This window comes from Nicotiana tomentosiformis, chromosome 5 (assembly GCF_000390325.3).
Source record: "Nicotiana tomentosiformis chromosome 5, ASM39032v3, whole genome shotgun sequence".
Lineage (NCBI taxonomy): Eukaryota > Viridiplantae > Streptophyta > Magnoliopsida > Solanales > Solanaceae > Nicotiana > Nicotiana tomentosiformis.
In genome coordinates, this window is record NC_090816.1 from 132,207,965 (window position 1) to 132,226,738 (window position 18,774).

Genomic DNA, 18,774 nt, shown 5'->3' on the forward strand with positions numbered 1-18,774 from the left:
TAGTGGGTTATCTGACTTTTGTTTACTCAAAATACATGATATCATTTTTTAAACTGAAAATGCTATCAAGGCATTCCAACCCCCTTTCCTTCATATGTTTCTTCTCACAACTATACGAGTATTTATTTATTTTTTCCATCTAAACATTGTAAGTACTATTTACTTAAACTGAAAATGCTAAAGGTATTCCAACTCTTTTTCCTTCATATTGTTTCTTCTCACTATAGTTGACTATGTGAGTATTTTTTTTTTCCATCTCATTGTAAAATTTGGGCTTCAACCTATATTCAACCCATAGAAATATGGGCATTCATGGGTAAAATATGGGTTAGCCTAATGGGTTATCTTCAACTTTTGCTTACTCAAAATACATGATATCATTTTTTAAACTGAAAATGCTATCAAGGTATTCCAACTCCTTTTCCTTCATATGTTTCTTCTCACTATAGTTGACTATGTGAGTATTTGTTTTTTTTCATTTAAACATTGTAAGTATTTTTAGCGTCCTTGTTCTTTCTAGAATGCATACTTGAATACCAAAAATAGTTTAAGTAGAAGCAAATTTGTATAGTTTTTCATTTGTTTTTGAAGAGTGCATGTTAAGAAAGAGAATGTTTTTTCCCACTTGTAATGCATCACTTTAGGGAAACACTATACAGTATGAAGGAAAATATTTTTCAATTTTTTTATTTTGTTGGCTTAAATATTTTCTTCAAGAAATTGGCGGAAAATATTTTCCTTATCAAGAGAAGGTAAAATATTTTCCAAAACTTTTTTCAATCTTCCCCACCCTATTACCCATCCCACCAACCCACCCCCTACCCCCCACCCACTCCCACCCTAATGGGACATCTAGTCTAGTTTATAACTCAAGAAAGTAAACCCTTCTGACTACACCCGATGAATAGGTCAAAATATTCTTTTATTTTCTTATTTTGCAATCAAAGAGTATTTAGCTAGTGCAATTTGAAAATAAATATAGTAAAGAATTAAATAAAAGGGAGAAGGTCAAAATAGCACGGGCTAGACAGTTTTCGAACTGGTAATTGAAAAATAGTCAGTGTTTGCAAAGTCATTGAAAAATAGCCACTATTTTGGTGCAACACAAAAAGTTCTACACTTACAACATAATATACTGGAGACCGAAGCACAAGTGTATGAACTTCCAGCATATTATGTTGGAACTCCAGCACACGGAAAGTTCCAGGATAATATACTGGAGACTTGTGTATGAATTTCCATCATATTATTTTGGAACTCCAGCACACGGAAAGTTCCAGCATAATATACTGGAAATTGGAGCATCTGCGTATGGACTTCCAACAAATTATGTTGAAATTCTAGCACATTATGAAATTCCAGCATGTTATGCTCGAAGTTCATATGTAATAATTCGAACTCCATCATATTATGCACATTTCCGGATTTTGATCATTGATTTTGTTCAAATTTATTTTTTACATAAAAAGTGGCTAAATTTTGATTACTTTTGAAACTGTGGCTATTTTTTAATTACTACTTGTAAATTTGGCTACTTTTGAATTTCTCCCTTTTATATGGTCAATGACTCACTAAAACATTGTCCCAATTAAAGTAGCTAACCATTGATGACCAAGACTAAGCCAACATATATGGTCAATGACTCACTAAAACATTGTCCCAATTAAAGTAGCTAACCATTGATGACCAAGACTAAGCCAACATATATGAACCGAAAGCAAACTCCCAACGCGCCACCCTCTTCGCCATCGTTGCCGCCGTCGGTGCACCAGGACGATACCAACGAAGATGATGAGACTGTGAAACAGCTCAACCAATGCTCCTCTCTATACTTATCTTTACAGGTTCTTTAAATATTTTAAAATTTTCCCTTTTAGGAAATAATAGTATTAAATTCTAAAACGCTAAACCCTGAAATGGAACTAATCAAATGGTTTACATTTGCAAGATTGTCTGATAAATACTGACAGGAATTGGAAGTCTTGCCAAAAGGGTATCTTCTATTGTTTCTCTCTCTATTTTGCTTGAAATTGCGTTCTTTCCATTAGTGTCAAATGGGTATTTTCTTTAAGATTTTGGTTGATGAATACGAGTTTTAGTATTTAGAAAGAGAGAAAATGCAGTACCTAAATTGGAATGCAAAATTTAGGAATCTTTTAGTGGTTTGCGTTTGCTCTCTTTGTTGTTATTTATAGCTTCTGCTTTAGGGGATCAAACTGAGATTAGTTTTGAATAGATTATCTTAAAGAACATGATGAAAACGAGTAACAAGGGTCATAATAATTTCTACTCAAAATACATAGCTTATGACTTAAATGGAGCGACATGAATAATGAGGATTCATATAACATATATGCAGTAGTAGTTGTGGTGGTTGTATGAAAACCTACATATTTTAGTACGCACTGGCGGAACCATGAAGGGGATTCAAAAAATGCTAGAATGTAACATTTATCGCTTGTCAAGGGGATTCAATAATGCATAGATATACAAAAAAATTATTTTACCATTTTTTCTGAAAACCGCGTCCGGACCAGTTTGCATCTATCGTCTCCCACCAGCATATATACCATGTACCTCTTGTCCATCAAATTTTGTGACAAATGGATAGAAATCACCTAGTTTGAACCTGAGACCTCATGGTTCTCAACCTACTTTATTTACCACTAAGTCACACCCTTGAGTGTTATTTTTACCCTCTTTATGCAATATAATACTATTTAAACGAAAGAGATGCAATTGAACCCCCTTCTAATAGGTAGCTCTACCACTGTTAGTCTATGTTATTTGGACTCTTCAAAAATGATGTTGGGTGTGTGTCGGATCCTTCAAAAGTACTATATTTTTGGAAGATCCGGCACAGCTGCAGCAACATCTTTGGAGAGTTCATGTAACATAGTTGTTAGTACAGTATCCAAGTTAAGTGAAATATTAAGAAATATTTTAAGTAGCGGATTGGAACATAGTATACCAGGATCACTACTCAAAATCACATGTGCATGTTTTCATCCGACTTGTGATACAGTATGACAGAAGTGCACACTTTTGTGTTCAGGTGTGTATGTATATATGTGTGTACTGAGATTCCCTTGTTTAAAATATCAGTTTGATTAACACGATCAGGGAAATTTAAAAAATGTTTGCTGAATTGTTTTTGCTTTTTAATTTATTTGAAAACTGGTTGGTTGCAGAAGTTCAGGCTCTAAAGGCATGTAATGAAAGAAGACAGAAGGACAAGAGGGGTTGAGAAATCATTTTGAGTTTTTGGCCAATATTATCCCTTATCTTTGAGGGTAGGTCTATTTTGGTCCCTCAAATATAATCCTGAGCACCTTTAGTCTCACTGACACAGTGTTCAAAAATTAACGATGTTACCCAACTCTGATTAATGAAGCAAATCTTCTACTCTGAAGTAAAACGTTTTCTCTCCTTTTATTGGATAACGCAAATTATCACTTTAATTCCTCATTTTTAGATAATGTCTTCTAAAATTTTGACCTTGAAAATATCCCCTTTTGTGCCAGCAGTTTTCAATGAGAAAATGACATTGTATAGCCGCTGTAAAAATAATAATTGAAAAAATATACAAAATTTGTATATTATTTTTATATTTAAAAATTTCGGTTGATTTTTCCAAAAAAAATAAGTTAAAATTTGAAAATAAAATAAAGCTGCCAGGATCACTTATAGGCATTTTATTGAAGCAAACGAATAACCAGGTCTTATTATCACTTTTAGCCTCTGCCAAGAATTATTTACATCTGGTAGCCGAAAAAGTATATAAAATTTGTATATTTTTTGTATAACAAAATATATATATACAAAAAATAATATACAAATTTTATACATTTTCGGCTATTAATTTTATAGCGGTTATACAATATCATTTTCTCATTGAAAACTGGTACAGAAGGGGATATTTTCAAGGTCAAAATTTTAGAAGACATTATCTAAAAATGAGAAATTAAAGTGATAATTTGCGTTATCCAATAAAAGGAGAGGAAACGTTTTACTTCAGAGCAGAAGATCTGCTTCATTTTAAAAAGTTTAAAAAGCCATTAAGGAGAGGAAACGTTTAAAAAAGAAGCAAGCTTTTTATGGCCAAATGATGCCGAAGAACGTTAAGTATTTCCAAAAATGATGTGGGCAAACATTTTAGGGAAAAAAGGCATTATCATATTTGAACTTATTCAAATTGTTGATTTTAAAAGCTCTTAAGACTCGTGTAAATAAATTTCGGCCTACCTAAAGAGATAAGCTGCGACAACAGACCCAGTTTACAGGAAAAAGAACCACTGAGTTCTTCGTAAAATGGCATATCATGGCAACTAAAACTGACATAAGACAAGAAAAGCAACAGGCATGAGATCCACTAGTCAACATGTGCAACTAAGTAATAGAGTTATTCCAAAAATACTGATCACTATGATGCCGAGACCTAGTAAAACAAGAGCGGTAAGTATTCTCCCCTCTTATGGTCTTCGAAATTCAAACAGATTCCTAGAAACTAATTTCTAGTTCACGAGAAAGACAAACTCATTTAATAGCAAGAAAATATAAGGAAATTAGACAGATTCCTTGTCAAATGCAAAAATTCCATTTTATATTTAAAGGCACAATACCTCAAAAAGATATGATTTTCCAGAGAACCATGAAAGAAGCAATCAAACTTACATCAATACTTTTAGTTTCTTAAATCCACGTTTTTAGATATGCATGAAGAAAGTTTTGAATCAAACATTTTTAAATTGCGAGCTTAATATCCAATAGTTATAGTATCTAAACCTCCGGTGAAGGAAAATCTAAAGCCATGAGTATGTACATTCACACTTCAACAGAATGCTTTTCTTTAATGCTTAAATGGATAATCAATAATTTTATTGCCTAGATTTCATCCTCTTAAAGTACACTAAGTAAACCAATCTTCTATGACTTCATGAGCCCTTACAATCCATAATGAAGAGGAGATCAATTTTTTTTAAACACGAGTTAAAATAAATCAAATCTTCAAAGACATGAAGTAAACCAAATCTTCAAAGACATGAAGTAAACCAAACAGTTTACCTTTAACTAAATCTGTTCTTAAAACAAAATGCTCGAATCCTAAACACGGTGCCTAATCAAAAAAGGTCCTAAATCACATGACAAATGAATCTTTTGCAACACACCTAGTCTATGACAAAATCTTTCTTAAAATTATGGAATCTGACAGAGAACTATGCAAAAGGAAATGGGTATTTTCATATGAGCATTTTATCAAACATAGGCAGACATGTTTCAATACATATACCAGAAATAACCTCCTTAAAAATTATTTCTAACAACTTTAGTCATAGAATCATTCCATCAAAGTATCAAACTAAAGATAAACAGAAATAAAAGCAAACACCCATCTTTATAGTAAAAAAACGTGGAAGCCTAACAAAAACTAACATGTATTGAAACAAAAATGCATCAAGTACCAAACATGCTCTAATCAGAACCGAAAGATTGTGAAAGAGAAGAAGATACGGACCTTTTGCAGGGCAGCGAACTGAGGCGGGGATCTTAGGTGCACTATGGAACTCCGACCTTGAACCCGCTAACTTAGACTTAAAGAGGATAGAGACGCCTGATTCTTTTTGTTTAAAGAGAAAGGCAGCAGCTTCAAACAGAGTTTAGAGTTAGGAGGCGTTAACAACCGTGAGGTTTTGAGGGAAGACGGCGGCTGAAAACCATGTCCGAAAATCTCTGCAAAGGCGAGTATTTATAGGCTGATTTCTAGGGTTCTTGGTTTTAGACGGGATTTTGAATAGAAAAATAGAATTTTGAGTCAAGTTGACCGTTCAAATTTGAACGTTGGAAGCCATGGCAGAGATAGCAGCATGGAGCAGAAATTTAAGCCAAAAATGGCGAAGCATTTTCTAGGTTGGGTTACGGAAGATTTTGGCGTTTGGTCAAAAGAGGAAGAAGAACGTTGGTCTGATGAAAGGGAAGAGTTGAGATTAAGGATCCAGAGAGTTCTATAAGTTTGGGCTGCTAATAATTGGGCTTTTGGGGCTGAAATATGTACGAAAGTATTGGGCTATAGAAAGGGCCGAATCTCCTTCTTCTTTATCTTTTATTTGGGCTTCTTAAATCTTATCCATATTATAAAATAACAAAGCTATTAATATGAAATAAGTAATTAAATCTTAATATGCCTAGTAATAAATATTTATATTAAATAATTTGCTAGTGTTTAATTAATTATGAATTTATATTATAAAAATCTATTTAGTAGATAACCATTAATTTAAAATGGGCATCCAACAAATATATAAATCACTTGAATAATTATATTACAAATAAGAGTAGGATTAATGCAATGCAGTGAACACTATTTGTAAAGAAACATATTATTGGTTGATTAGCTTTGAATGGAATTATTTGAGAGATAAAATCGTAGAAGTAGTAGTAATAATAATAATAATAATAATGATAAATAATAATAATAATAATAATAATAATAATAATAACAACAATGACAATAGTATTATCTAATGATGATAACAACAATAATAAAAATAACGGTACTAATTAGATTTATTTTGGGATAAAAATAGTAAAATAAATATTCTTACATTATTAATAATATTAGAAGCTCAAAGAGATAGTTTGGAAGAAAGGAGTGATAAAATTGGATGTCAATAATGCTCTGGTACCATAATGAAGATTTGAGATTAGCTCGGTTGAAAAGAGAAGAGAAATGACCCAGAAGGTTCTAGAAAAGACGCTCCTGGAGAGCAAATTGAGCTGAAATTATTTTCTCAAATCATACTGAATACAATGATATGTGGCTAGTATATATACACTACAACTACCAGCTAGGCTAATCAATTTTACTGTTTCCGTTAATTTTTTAATACCCAATCTTATAATTAGTTATAACTAACTTCCTAACTATTGACAAGAGTGAGTTTCTCTACTGGTGAGTATCCTCCACTTCCAACCAAGAGGTTGTGAGTTCGAGTCATCTAAGAGCAAGGTGGAGAATTCTTGAAGGGAGGGAGTCAGGGGTCTATCGAAAACAGCTTATACTGGGTTGTTGTCGGTGGTAACTTCCTAACTATACTCATGTGTCAGTCACGTGCTAATCTCTCCTCAATAGTTTGATATAAATAAACCTCTAATAGCACAAGTGTGTGTCTTATTCAAGTCCATACCCCAGTAGTTAATATTCTTTTGTTGGGTAGTGTTGGCAAATGAGGGGCCATATGCTATGGTTGTGGCTACGAATTCTCCAGTTTTGCATGTCTACTCTTTTCTTCACCAATCACTACATCCAATTTCAGTAAGGACCCCTCTTTCCCTTTAGCCAAATCCACTTCCTCTAACCCCACTCCCTTTCCCCTCCTACTCTCTGTACTCTCTAGCAAAGGTAAGTCTTTTTTCCTTTACTGTTATTGACTTAATTCCCTCATATCTATCTTTCTTGTTCCAAGATTAAGTTTTTCTAGTTGCTTTGCTTATTTTTTCATGTGAGGTGTTCATCAAATTCCAAGATTGCAGCTTTATTATTATCACCTCATTATTTTCAATTGTGGTGCCTCTTTGTTGCTGAAAATGAGGTTTTTCTATGCTTGCTTAGCTTTATTTTGATTGGTTTCATGTGGGTGTCTATCAAATTCCAAGATTTCAGCTTTATTGTTATCACCTCATTCTGTTTCATAAGTGGTACCTCTTTGTTGCTGAAACTGAGGTTTTTCTCTGCTTGCTTAGCTTTATTTTGATTGGTTTCATGTGGGTGTCTATCAAATTCCAAGATTTCAGCTTTATTATTATCACCTCATTTTTTTCATAAGTGGTACCTCTTTGTTGCTGAAACAGAGGTCTTTCTCTTCTTGCTTAGCTTTATTTTAATTGGTTTCATGTGGGTTTCTATCAAATTCCAAGATTTTAGATTTTTTCTTATAATCGCGGTGTTCAGGCCAGCTTGTGTGCACCTGGACTAAATCCACTTGTTACCTGCAACCTCCCACCAGCACAGACCAAGATTTCAACTTTATTATTCTCCCCTCACTATGTTTCATAAGCAGTACCTCTTTGTTGCTGAAACCGAGCCTTTTTTTCTGCTTGATTAGCTTTATTTTGATTGGTTTCCATTCGGGTGTCTATCAAATTCCAAGATTTTAGATTTTTTCTTATAATCGTGGTGTTCAGGCCAGCTTGCGCGCACCTGAACTGAATCCACGTGATACCTGCAACCTCCCACCCGCATAGACCAAGATTTCAACTTTATTATTCTCCCCTCACTATGTTTCATAAGCAGTACCTCTTTGTTGCTGAAACTGAGCTTTTTTTCTGCTTGTTTAGCTTTATTTTGATTGGTTTCCATTCGGGTGTCTATCAAATTCCAAGATTTCAGCTTTATTGTTTCCACATTATGTTCATCAATGGTACTTCTTGGTTGTTGAAACTGTGAGGATTTCACTTTGTATTTGCCTTAGTTTTAAACACATAGGTAGTTGAAGTGTCGCAAATTGTGAAGAGAGTTTGAGAAACTGCTGGTAGAAAAAGAGTAAAGAAATAAAGAACATAGATAACTACATTTTCATGGACTTCTACAGATGACTGGTGAGATTCATTCAACGTGACAGTATTCATTGAAGACGGAGTTTAAAACGATATTTTCACTTATGTGTTGCATTAGTGATAGCTCAAGGAAATACAAAAGTAATGGTTAAAAGGAGGTTAGTTTGATGGAGAACATTAATGAATTTGAATTCTTAAAAGCTGTAAAAGTTAGATGGAAATGACATGTCAAACATTTTTCGAAATCCCGAGAAAGCATATAGATTGGCTCAGAGGGGTACTGATCAGTACTTAAATGGTTTCTTACATGGGAAATAAAGCTTTCTTACCCGTGATTGAGTCTTTGGGTAAGAAAAGGAGATTTGACGGACATAAGACGACGACGACAACAATAACAACAACAACCCAGTATAATCCCACTAGTGGGGTCTGGGGAGGGTAGTGTGTACGCAGACCTTACCCCTACCCTGGGGTAGAGAGGCTGTTTCCAATAGGCCCTCGGCTCCCTCCCTCCCGGAACTCCCCACCTTGCTCTTGGGGTGATTCGAACTCACAACCTCTTGGTTGGAAGTGGAGGGTGCTCACCACTAGAGCAACCCACTCTTGTCTAAACGGACATAAGACAATTGTGGTCAAATTTTTAGTACTGATTTGTGTAGTCTAGGGTACTTTGGAGTTACTAGTTATTATGCATTCATAGTTGCTTTTTTTGGTGATCCTGATTGCCATTTACGATTGAAAACTATTTGACTAATCTAGCATCCAAATTTATTGTATAAAAATCCAAGTAGTTTGCTATAGTATAGTAAAAAGAGCTTTTAATTTGTATCAACAAGAGCAGTCGCCTAGTCGAAGCATAACTTGAGGGAAAGCTTACATTCTATCATTCTATAGAGTACAGACTCGAGTTTGAGTAAGAAGGACATTGTTGGTCATTTGATTTTGATTTGTAAGACAAAGAAGAAAAAGATATTATGGCTTGGTGCACTACTGTCAAATGTTATTTCTCATGATGGTGTGATAATTCATTATTTAGTAGATTAAATACAATTTGATATGGGGAGAGTGCATTAATACCTTCCTTAAGCTACAACTCCAATATATGGAAAAATTCACACGAAGTTATTGCACCATATTTTAAATGCATTTCACTTTAAACCACAATAGTTGAAATGCAAAATTACTTAAAATTTTGTAATTTGATTATCTGTTTTGTGGTACACCCTATCAACGAGGACATCGTAGAGTAACCTTTGTCTTTATTTACGTTAGTAACCATTTCGATACTAGACATTTATCTATAGTCTAAACTAAGAATCTTATTCTGTTAAAATTTGCTTTGCTTTCAGGTTTTTGGTTAATGCTTTGTTAAATAATTCTCTGCCTCTCCGGATATAGCCAGGAGATTTGCTAGTGGCTTGCGTGATATTGTAGATAACCATGGCTACCTCAAATGGAGTCATTTATTATTCAGCCAAATCACCTCAACACCCGAAGGTTCACACCCACAGTCAAGGGATTGAACTTAGCAAACACAACAGATATTCTCCTATTCCAAGACTGAAGTTTTCTAATAGAGGTTTCTGGGAGGTGTGCGGAAAATTAAGCAACCGAGTCATCTTCAGGGGATCTCCCGTGTTATGTCGCTCAACAGAAACACATGATACTGAGACAAAAGATTTTTCCAGAAACAGTGGTGATTATTCCAACATATCTAGGTAAGCATGGTTTAACAACAAATGGTCAATCAATACATACCAGCAAAAATATGAAAAGAACTGCTTGCAAATGAAATATAAGCTATTATTAGTAGTTGATCAAAGTCTGAACATTCATTAAGAAACTTGATGTTGGCTTCAATTGGAAGGCATTTCCTTATATTTGAGGAGGATGCTACTCCTTGTAGCTTGCTATAATACCAATCATCTTTTGCTGCTAAAAACATATTGACATGAGATCATTCTCAATACTGAACTTGAGGATATACTTCTTTGCCTGATTTGAGCTATAGCACAAGATTGATTTGTACATAGAGAATTGGACAGGATACAGACACTAGGTACAAAAAAATAGAAAAGGATGTTGTATGTCACGACCCAAACCGATGGGCCGCGACGGGCACTTGATACCTTACTCAACCGAGTACCAACATAACGTATCTTTCGTATCATACTATTATAGGTAAATGAGCCGGAGAGGCTATCGTGAGATAAGTAGAATAAAACATGAGGAAATACTCAATATAGGGTGACCCAACTTGATATACCGACTTATAAATATGGCGTACTGGCCTAAAGGCCATACCAATATCCGTATACATGACATCTGTCTACAAGCCTCTAATAGCACATAAATATCATAAAGGTCGGGACAGAGCTCTGCCATACCAATCAATACATATTCAAATCATACTGACCAAATAGGCAACTCCGGAGCAAGTGGAGTGCACAAACACCTTCTGCTGAGCTGATAGCCTACTAGGAGAACTCTCAACCTGTCTATCGCGACCTGCGGGCATGAAACACATCGTCCCCAGGCAAAAGGGACGTCAGTACAAATAATGTACCGAGTATATAAGGAATGAAAATCAGTAAACAATAGACATGAGAAAAACATGGAGTAAAAGACTCGACATGTATGTCTGAATAACTCTGTGCATCATTAATATTTACAATGTCGTGCATATGCGTATAAATATCATACCATGTTTAGGTATATGTGTTCATAACATCATCAAGCCTCTGAGGGCATCCCATCATATCATCTCGGTCACTGTGGGCAAATCATCAACGTATACCAGCTGATCAGGTGGTGGTGCGTATATAACGCCTTAACCTTTTCCCATATCCCATATACATACAATATACGCGTATATAACGCCTTCTGGTCATGGGTCAATGTACATGTATAAATGCATGAAATGCATAAAAAATATGTTAATAAGATTTCTCGAATATCATAAAATCAATATGCCTTTCGAACAAACTTTATCAAATACGTATTTTTCTGAGACCCATGAACAGAGGATATAATAATAATTCACATGGGTAATCAAGAATATAGACATCCCTAGTATTTCTATGAATAGAGTCATTTGTGAAAGTTGCATATTTGCTCGTTTCGTTTGTATCGTACGGATCATGCCAAAAAGGAAATGAGGGATAGCCTTAACATACCTGGAGCAGGGAAAATTCTGTATGATATTCTTGAGAAAGATTGTATCGTACTCCCTTAGAATCGCAAAATCCCGTTGCTATTATAATATGGAGTCTCGTATGAATTTCCAAATTCCCTCACCTTCGTTATTGGCTTTGCCTTTCTGTATAAGTCCCTTACTAAATGAATTTGTTGAAGATGCTAAAATTCTCACGTTACATGTATATACATGTTCTTGTATGAGCTTGCTGAAGCAAACTCACGTTACTTTATCTCACTTTGTAAAAGAGTCAAATGAATCTTGTTTTCGATTTTCCATCCGTAAGTGTCTCACTTAAAGACATATGAAAGCCCTTTAAAATTAAGATTTGTGGGCCCCGTTTGCATAATGACTAAGCCACCCAAAATTCACCTAACTTTGTCATTTTGCAACATAATTCATGAGTCATTAATTATAGTGATGGGCTGCCACGTAAATGGTTATAAGGTTTATCCAAAAATCATCCACTTAATTCCTTAATCAACTCATTAATCCCCGCTAATCCAATAATCCACATAATTAAGAATTATCTCAAACTACTTAAAATACTACTCATTTTTAACATACCTCATACATCTTACTATTATAGTCATGTGGTACCTTGTATGGTACTAGTCCATAAATACCGGGTATTTTAGCTCGGTCCGTATTTTATCCCAAAATGTCAAATTTCGACGAAATTCATCTTCTTTGATTCGTTTACCCTTTCACCTTCACGAATTTACTCATTATTTGTTTGAAATTGCCTAATACTTATAATTTCCAAACAATCTTGTCCTTGAACTGATGTCAATTATCTTATGACAAATTCAACGTACAATACTACAGGGTGTAACATCGTCGTAACAAATTACTGCAGAGCGTAACATCGTCGTAATAAATTACTGCAGAGCGTTATATCATCGTAATAAATTACTGCGGAGCGTAATATCGATGTAATAATGTGAGGCGTAACACTGTAGTTGGTAAAAGCTAGAACTTTTTTCTTTATTCGATTATTAGACTGCCGTTCCTTCAAAGAATTGGGAAATTCAAAAACACCTGCACATGATCTATGATGCTTTCATCTTCAGTGTTACCTTGGTTATGATCTCTTGACGGTCACCTTTAGTATCGTCATGTGGGTTTTGCCATATTTCCCTTGTATATTACGTTCATCTAAATCTTGATCTTTAAATAAATTCAATAACCTTCTGAAAAGAATCATTGGCCTTCATCCCTGGCAAATCTTTGACAGCATTAACACAGGCTTTCTTTCTGAATAGGGAAGGGAAGATAAGGAGAGGATAGGGAACAGTGGTGTATTTTGGGCACTATTATTAATTCAGCTACTTCTTTACTCTCCCCTCTTTTCTTCCAAATCCTTCCATACAAACCCTATTATAGTGTTTCTTACTGGCTTTCTTGTGTTGATATTAATGTAAATTTAGTTCCTCTCTGGACTGTATTTTTGCAGTGTACAAGAAGATGATCATGCAATCACAGTTGGGAAAGTTATTCCTTCAAGTCAGGCAATTGCTGAAGCTTGTAAATTTGCTTACAACGATGCCAAATTTGTGAATGAAAGGGCGAAGAATGATATTGTGCTGCTTTCTCGGTACACTATGTGCCTGACTTTTTGTGCATTATTGATTCAAGTCTTGCATCAGTTTACTATAATTACTTCCTTCGTTTCAATGTATGTGGCGGTGTCTGATTGGGTGCAGAGTTAAGAAAGAAACACTTTTGGAATTTTTGGTTTTATTTTTTTACGAGGTTTCTGAGGCTATTAAAGCATTCCATGAAGGATAAAATGGGAAGTTTAAAGTTAAATTGTTTCCAAATATAGAAAAGTATTATTCTTTTTGGAACAAACTAATAAGGAAATAATGTGACGTATAATGGAATAGAGGGAATACTTTATACACTCCAGAGGGGTCTAAAAACTTCATTATTGTCTTCACTGGCTTTTCTTCTTTGTTTCCCCGGTTATTAGTGAAAAAGAAAAGCATTCTGTCATTTGCTGTATGTTTGGAGTTTGTCTATCTTTTACTTTTGGTTTTTGTGAATTTGTGAAAAATCTTCTCTAGTTTTGAGTTGGGGTCAAGATATGAGGATATAATTTGTGAGCCTCCACCTAGGTAGGAGGAGGACTTGCTCGTTTTTCAAAAAGAGATTTTGATATCAATCTGAATGTTCTTTATGTGACTGCCTAGCAAATTTTAGAGAGATTATAATTCATTTAACAATGGAACACTGACGGGTAATTGGTGATCGTGACGCATTGAGGAAGTGTCTGCTTGGTGTTTGCTACCTCAAGCTGTTCTACTCGTCGGCCGAAAGCCATTTGCAGTTATATGTAGTTTTCGTCATCATAACTTCCAGTTATTGCCAAATGGCTCTATACTCATCTTCGAAAACTACTTTATGAAATGAAATATGATACATTAGCTTCGTGTAAAATACCTTCTCAATTTATTTTCTTCTAACAGGGAAATAATGAGAATGGATGCCCGTGCGCGCCAAGATGTTGCATTTCTTGGTTCAGAGTTTCTTAAGCTTGATGGTAAAATTCTTCACTCGGTTCTCAAGCTTCGACACATGATGAAAGAATCATATTCAACTGGCTATTTGCAATTGGAAAAGGTTTCCTGCTGGGAACCAAAGTTCAGTACTTTGATTAATGCTGCTTATAGAATGCACATACAGAGAAATATTGTATAGTGGTATTCGTGAAGGAGATAGGGAAAATAGCAGTTGGGTAATAATTTTTGTCGTGTAATGTTGGTGATACACTTGTCAGAGTCTGATTGGTTACCTTTTTTTTCTTTAAATAGCTCGGGCACGGGAAGATACTGAGAAAGTTGATCATGATGTCAAGAAAAGAGCCGAAAGAATCCATCATGTTGCCACAGTAAGAGAGTTTGTTCATATACTTATCTACCATAAGATATGTCATCGCGGATGCTTATTAATTGTGCTTGACAGATTCTTAAAAACAAAGCTCAATCGGGACTGAAGAAAGCTGCCGATCGACACTGGAGCGATGGTGCCTTGGAGGTGCTCTTTTTTATCATTTTTATTAGCTTTATCTAGAATTTTGACGCAGTGTTCCAAGTTGCACAGTTTTCTCCTGTCTTACTCGAATATCTTTGAACATCTTCTCTTAGTTTCTTATGGAAAATGTCTTAGCTAAATATTTTTGTACTCGGGAAAATAAGGAAGTTGAAAACTTTTTCTTTGACATATCATCCTTGCTAAAATATCTTCAGTTTGAGCTTTTTGATCCTCAAAAAGGCATCATTTAAAGCCAAAAAGCCAATCATAAAATTGATAAACCAGAGGGAGATTTTGTTTAAATGGGTAGTATCTTCAAAGATCTAAAAGGTTATAGCGATCAAAGATCTAATGTGTAGAAGCGGCACATGTAATCAAAGATCTAATTTATAGCAGCTTTTATTTCGCCCAATAGAGATTAGCAGTATAAAATATCCATAATGAGTCGGATATTATCTACTGGTGGTGGCTTGTAGTTTTTGCTGGCGTCTTCCCTTTGCACTCAAAGGACCTAACTGGGTGTGGAAGTGATGTTTAATGACTAGCACAACATGTGCACCGTAAAATGCTGCAACCTTGTAAAGTCACCTTCTGTTCAATAAGTTTATTAATGGATTGGTCATGCATTGTGTTTAGCATTTTCATTGATAATTCAGAAGTTAAAATCTTCATCAACCTGCAGATTTGGTTTCTGTTACTGAATCTGAACATTGAGAGCAGATAGTAGCTTGTTGGCGGCATCACTGCCTTTGCTAGAAATTTACGTTGCTTTTCACATAGATAGCTTCATCAAAATTTATTTGGTGGCTAATGTAAGTAATCTAAAAGTAGCTGTTTTTCCCAATAATCAGGCTGATTTAAGACGTGCTGATTTTGTGGCAAAACAACGGGCAATGAAAGACTCTCTGATGGCTTTGGAGGTACTGTTATTGCAAAAAATGGATTCAGTCTTTCATATGATGTGTTATATGACGATATATTTATTTACTTCCTCTGCTTTTATCAATGACTGCACTCGTTTCTCTATATTTCTTCTTTTTTCATGGTTTCTTGTGTTTTGTGGTCTTTTAGTTTGTCAAGAACATTCATGATAGGATGGTGGGCAAAATGTGCAAATTGTAAGTTCATCTAGTTATTTCCTTGCAGAAATAACCGAAAGAAAATAATCTATCTGAATAAAAACTTCATTTCATCTTCCTACTTGATCTTTGCTCTGTTCAGGAAAAGAAGTTCAGTAGATTCAGAGAAAACAAGGCATATTACACTTGAGAAGAATGGGAAAACTCTAGAGTTTCTTCCTGGGGAAGTTTCTGCTGATCGCATCACTGCTATCCAGGTATTGAGCCTTTGTCTACTTTCGAAGTTCCAATGATTAAAATGAATCTTTCCGATATGTATAATTGTATGTTACCACCTGCAGGAAGCTTATTGGGATATAGCATCGGCACTTTCCGAAGCTGATGGAATTGACTATACTGATCCAGAAGAGGTCCTAACTTAAAAAAGTTAAATTGATCCCTCCGTCCCAATTTATGTGGAACCCGTTTGACTTAGCACGGATTTTAAGAAAGAAAGAAAGACTTCGAAATTTATGGTCTAAAATAAGCCTTAGACATTTGTGTGGCCATAAATCATCTGAATAAGGGTAAAATAAAATTTTGAAACTAAATTGTTTCTAAACATAGAAAGGTGACATTCTTTCTGGGACAGACCAAAAAGGAAAGAGTGCCACATAAATTGGGACGGTGGGAGTACTAATTAGTTGCTATGACCTTTGATGTATTTATGCTCTCTTACATATCTCATTTCTATTGTATATTTCCTGATTGGAGCAGCTCGAGTTGTTGGTTGCAACACTAATAGATCTTGATGCAATGGATGGTAAAAGTAGTGTATCATTGCTTGCTGAGTGTTCAAGTTCTCCTGATGTAAATACGAGGTTGGCTTTTTCACTCTCTTTTGACATTTCTATGAAATGAATGATAGACCCTGTTGATATTCTATTCTCGTTTTCCCGTCTAAGCTGTGAAACTAAACCTCAAATATATAATACTTGAGGCTCCCAAATTAGTGTTTCTGCTCCTTGAAATCAACTGCACTTCCAACTTCTTTTGTCTAATATCATCTTGATACGAAGATGAAGGCGTTTTACCACCCTTGTTTCTAATGTCACATTTACGGTGCCCTCTAGAATTTTCATGCTTGTTACATGTCTCACAATATCCATCATTTTCATCTATTTGCAATTGTTGAGAAGCCTTTGCCATTTTATATCTAATCTGTGACTCGGAGACACTTCAAAAATTCTCGGGAAATTTCATGGTGTAGGAAAGCATTAGCAAATGCACTCTCAGCTGCACCGTCAATGTGGACTCTAGGAAACGCTGGCATGGGAGCGTTGCAGGTACTTGTACGGAAACCTGCATTTTCTCTTATCGACATCAGTTAACATTAAAGATAATGGAATACTTTGATATGTGTCCGTAGAGACTGGCGGAAGATGACAACCCGGCCATTGCTGCTGCTGCATCAAAAACCATTCTCGAATTGAAAAGACAGTGGGAAATAGGAGAGGGAGATAGCTGGAGGTTAATGGTGGAGGAAGAGTCACCCGACGATGTAGGGAGCTAAGACGACAACTGGACATATTAGAACATGAGCGCGCGTAACTCAATACTGTAGATATCTAGATGAATGGACTAATTGATATTTTGGAGTCCTGTGAAAAATAGTTCATAAGCCGTACTTACATTAGAAAAGAAAAAGAAACAAAAATATCTTAAATGATATTCATCCTGTCATGCTATGTAGCTTGTTGTCTCTTTGGATCCTTGATATTTATGTATAAAAAGTCTAAAGCAACACTTTATTCTTCTTATACAGAGCAGATTTCAGATAAATATTTTGTTCTGGTGAATGTTTGGCAGACAGTTTACTTTCTATTTAAAAAAAAAGGTCAGCCTGGTGCACTAAGCTTCCGCTATGCGGGGGTCCGGGTAAGGGCCGGACCATAAGGGTCTATCGTGCGCAGCCTTACCCTACACTTCTGCAAGAGGTTGTTTTCACGGTTTGAACTCGTGACATCCTAGTCACATGACATCAATTTTACCAGTTACACCAAGGCTCTCATTCAAACAGAACTTTCTATGAATAAAATAATGTCTTATATTAGCTGTATAAGAAGTGGTTATTTGCCTGTTTCTCCCTTTAATTAAGCAGTAATATATCTCATTATTGCTCCCTTATCCATTTTCCAAATTAGCCCCTTTATAGGGAAAAAAATAAAGGGGTTGTTTGGCTTAGAAGAAAGTTAAGCAGGGTTAGTAATGCATAGATTGTTTATTCAAGAATTAGTAATGTAGTGATTGTTAATCCAGAGATTAACAATGATAGATTGTTATGCAATGATTCTATTCCGCATATAATCATACACAGATTCATGCACTAATTTAGTACCGCCAACCAGACATGTATTATATTGTGCAGAATTTTATGTTGATATTAATTATTCATATACCTTAATTAAACGCTAAATTATTTTATGTTAGAAATTAATACTTTGTTTGTATTCTTGCTTTACATTAACAAAAGTTAGTAGATAGAAGAGATAAAATTCTTCATATATATGCATATGAAAAGTAATTCTACATATTAATGAAAATAAAAATGTAGTATTTAATATGTTGGATGTATTGCATTTTAGCCGATCTTCTTACAAAATAGATATTAGAAAGATAATTTCTTTAAAAAAAATCACGTATTATTTTATGTATATTGTAATTTCTTTGACGTATTTTTTTCCTATTTTCAAAAAAATAAAAAAGGAAGAAGTAGCAAAAAATAAAAGGATAAATAAAGTAAGTGAAAACTCCCATTTTGGCCGATTCTATGTACGGAACCGACTAAATGAATCATCTTTTTCAAATAAAACTTCATTTTTGGTAGACTCTGGATATACAATATCTGATTTCCTTTCTTCTTGTAGTCAC

The 18,774-nt window shown here is 34.8% G+C and overlaps 1 protein-coding gene across 3 annotated transcripts; it reads left to right on the forward strand.

Annotated features, from left to right (window-relative positions):
- Window positions 1–7,246: 7,246 nt before the first annotated feature.
- On the forward strand, window positions 7,247–17,685 carry LOC104115961 (senescence-associated protein SPA15, chloroplastic). Of its 3 annotated transcripts, none has more exons than XM_009626707.4 (13): window positions 7,247–7,399; window positions 9,903–10,271; window positions 13,206–13,346; window positions 14,221–14,294; window positions 14,566–14,642; window positions 14,717–14,788; window positions 15,637–15,705; window positions 15,857–15,903; window positions 16,007–16,121; window positions 16,206–16,274; window positions 16,621–16,724; window positions 17,114–17,189; window positions 17,273–17,685. In XM_009626707.4, exons 2-13 carry the CDS (start codon window positions 9,994–9,996, stop codon window positions 17,414–17,416), a joined length of 1,266 nt encoding a protein of 421 aa, XP_009625002.1. In that variant the 5' UTR covers window positions 7,247–7,399; window positions 9,903–9,993; the 3' UTR covers window positions 17,417–17,685. The 3 variants fall into 3 exon arrangements, with proteins under 3 accessions (XP_009625002.1, XP_033517134.1, XP_009625003.1); XM_033661243.2 differs by having other exon boundaries at window positions 7,289–7,312; XM_009626708.4 differs by lacking the exon at window positions 7,247–7,399 and adding an exon at window positions 7,446–7,589.
- Window positions 17,686–18,774: the final 1,089 nt, after the last annotated feature.

What these genes read in the sequence shown, in the direction of transcription:
- LOC104115961 (XM_009626707.4), top strand. Translation starts at nt 9,994, where the DNA reads ATGGCTACCTCAAATGGAGTCATTTATTATTCAGCCAAATCACCTCAA. An exon ending in GGAGCGATGGTGCCTTGGAG is followed by an intron (nt 14,789 to 15,636) that starts GTGCTCTTTTTT and finishes CCCAATAATCAG; the next exon opens with GCTGATTTAAGACGTGCTGA. An exon ending in TCTCCTGATGTAAATACGAG is followed by an intron (nt 16,725 to 17,113) that starts GTTGGCTTTTTC and finishes TTCATGGTGTAG; the next exon opens with GAAAGCATTAGCAAATGCAC.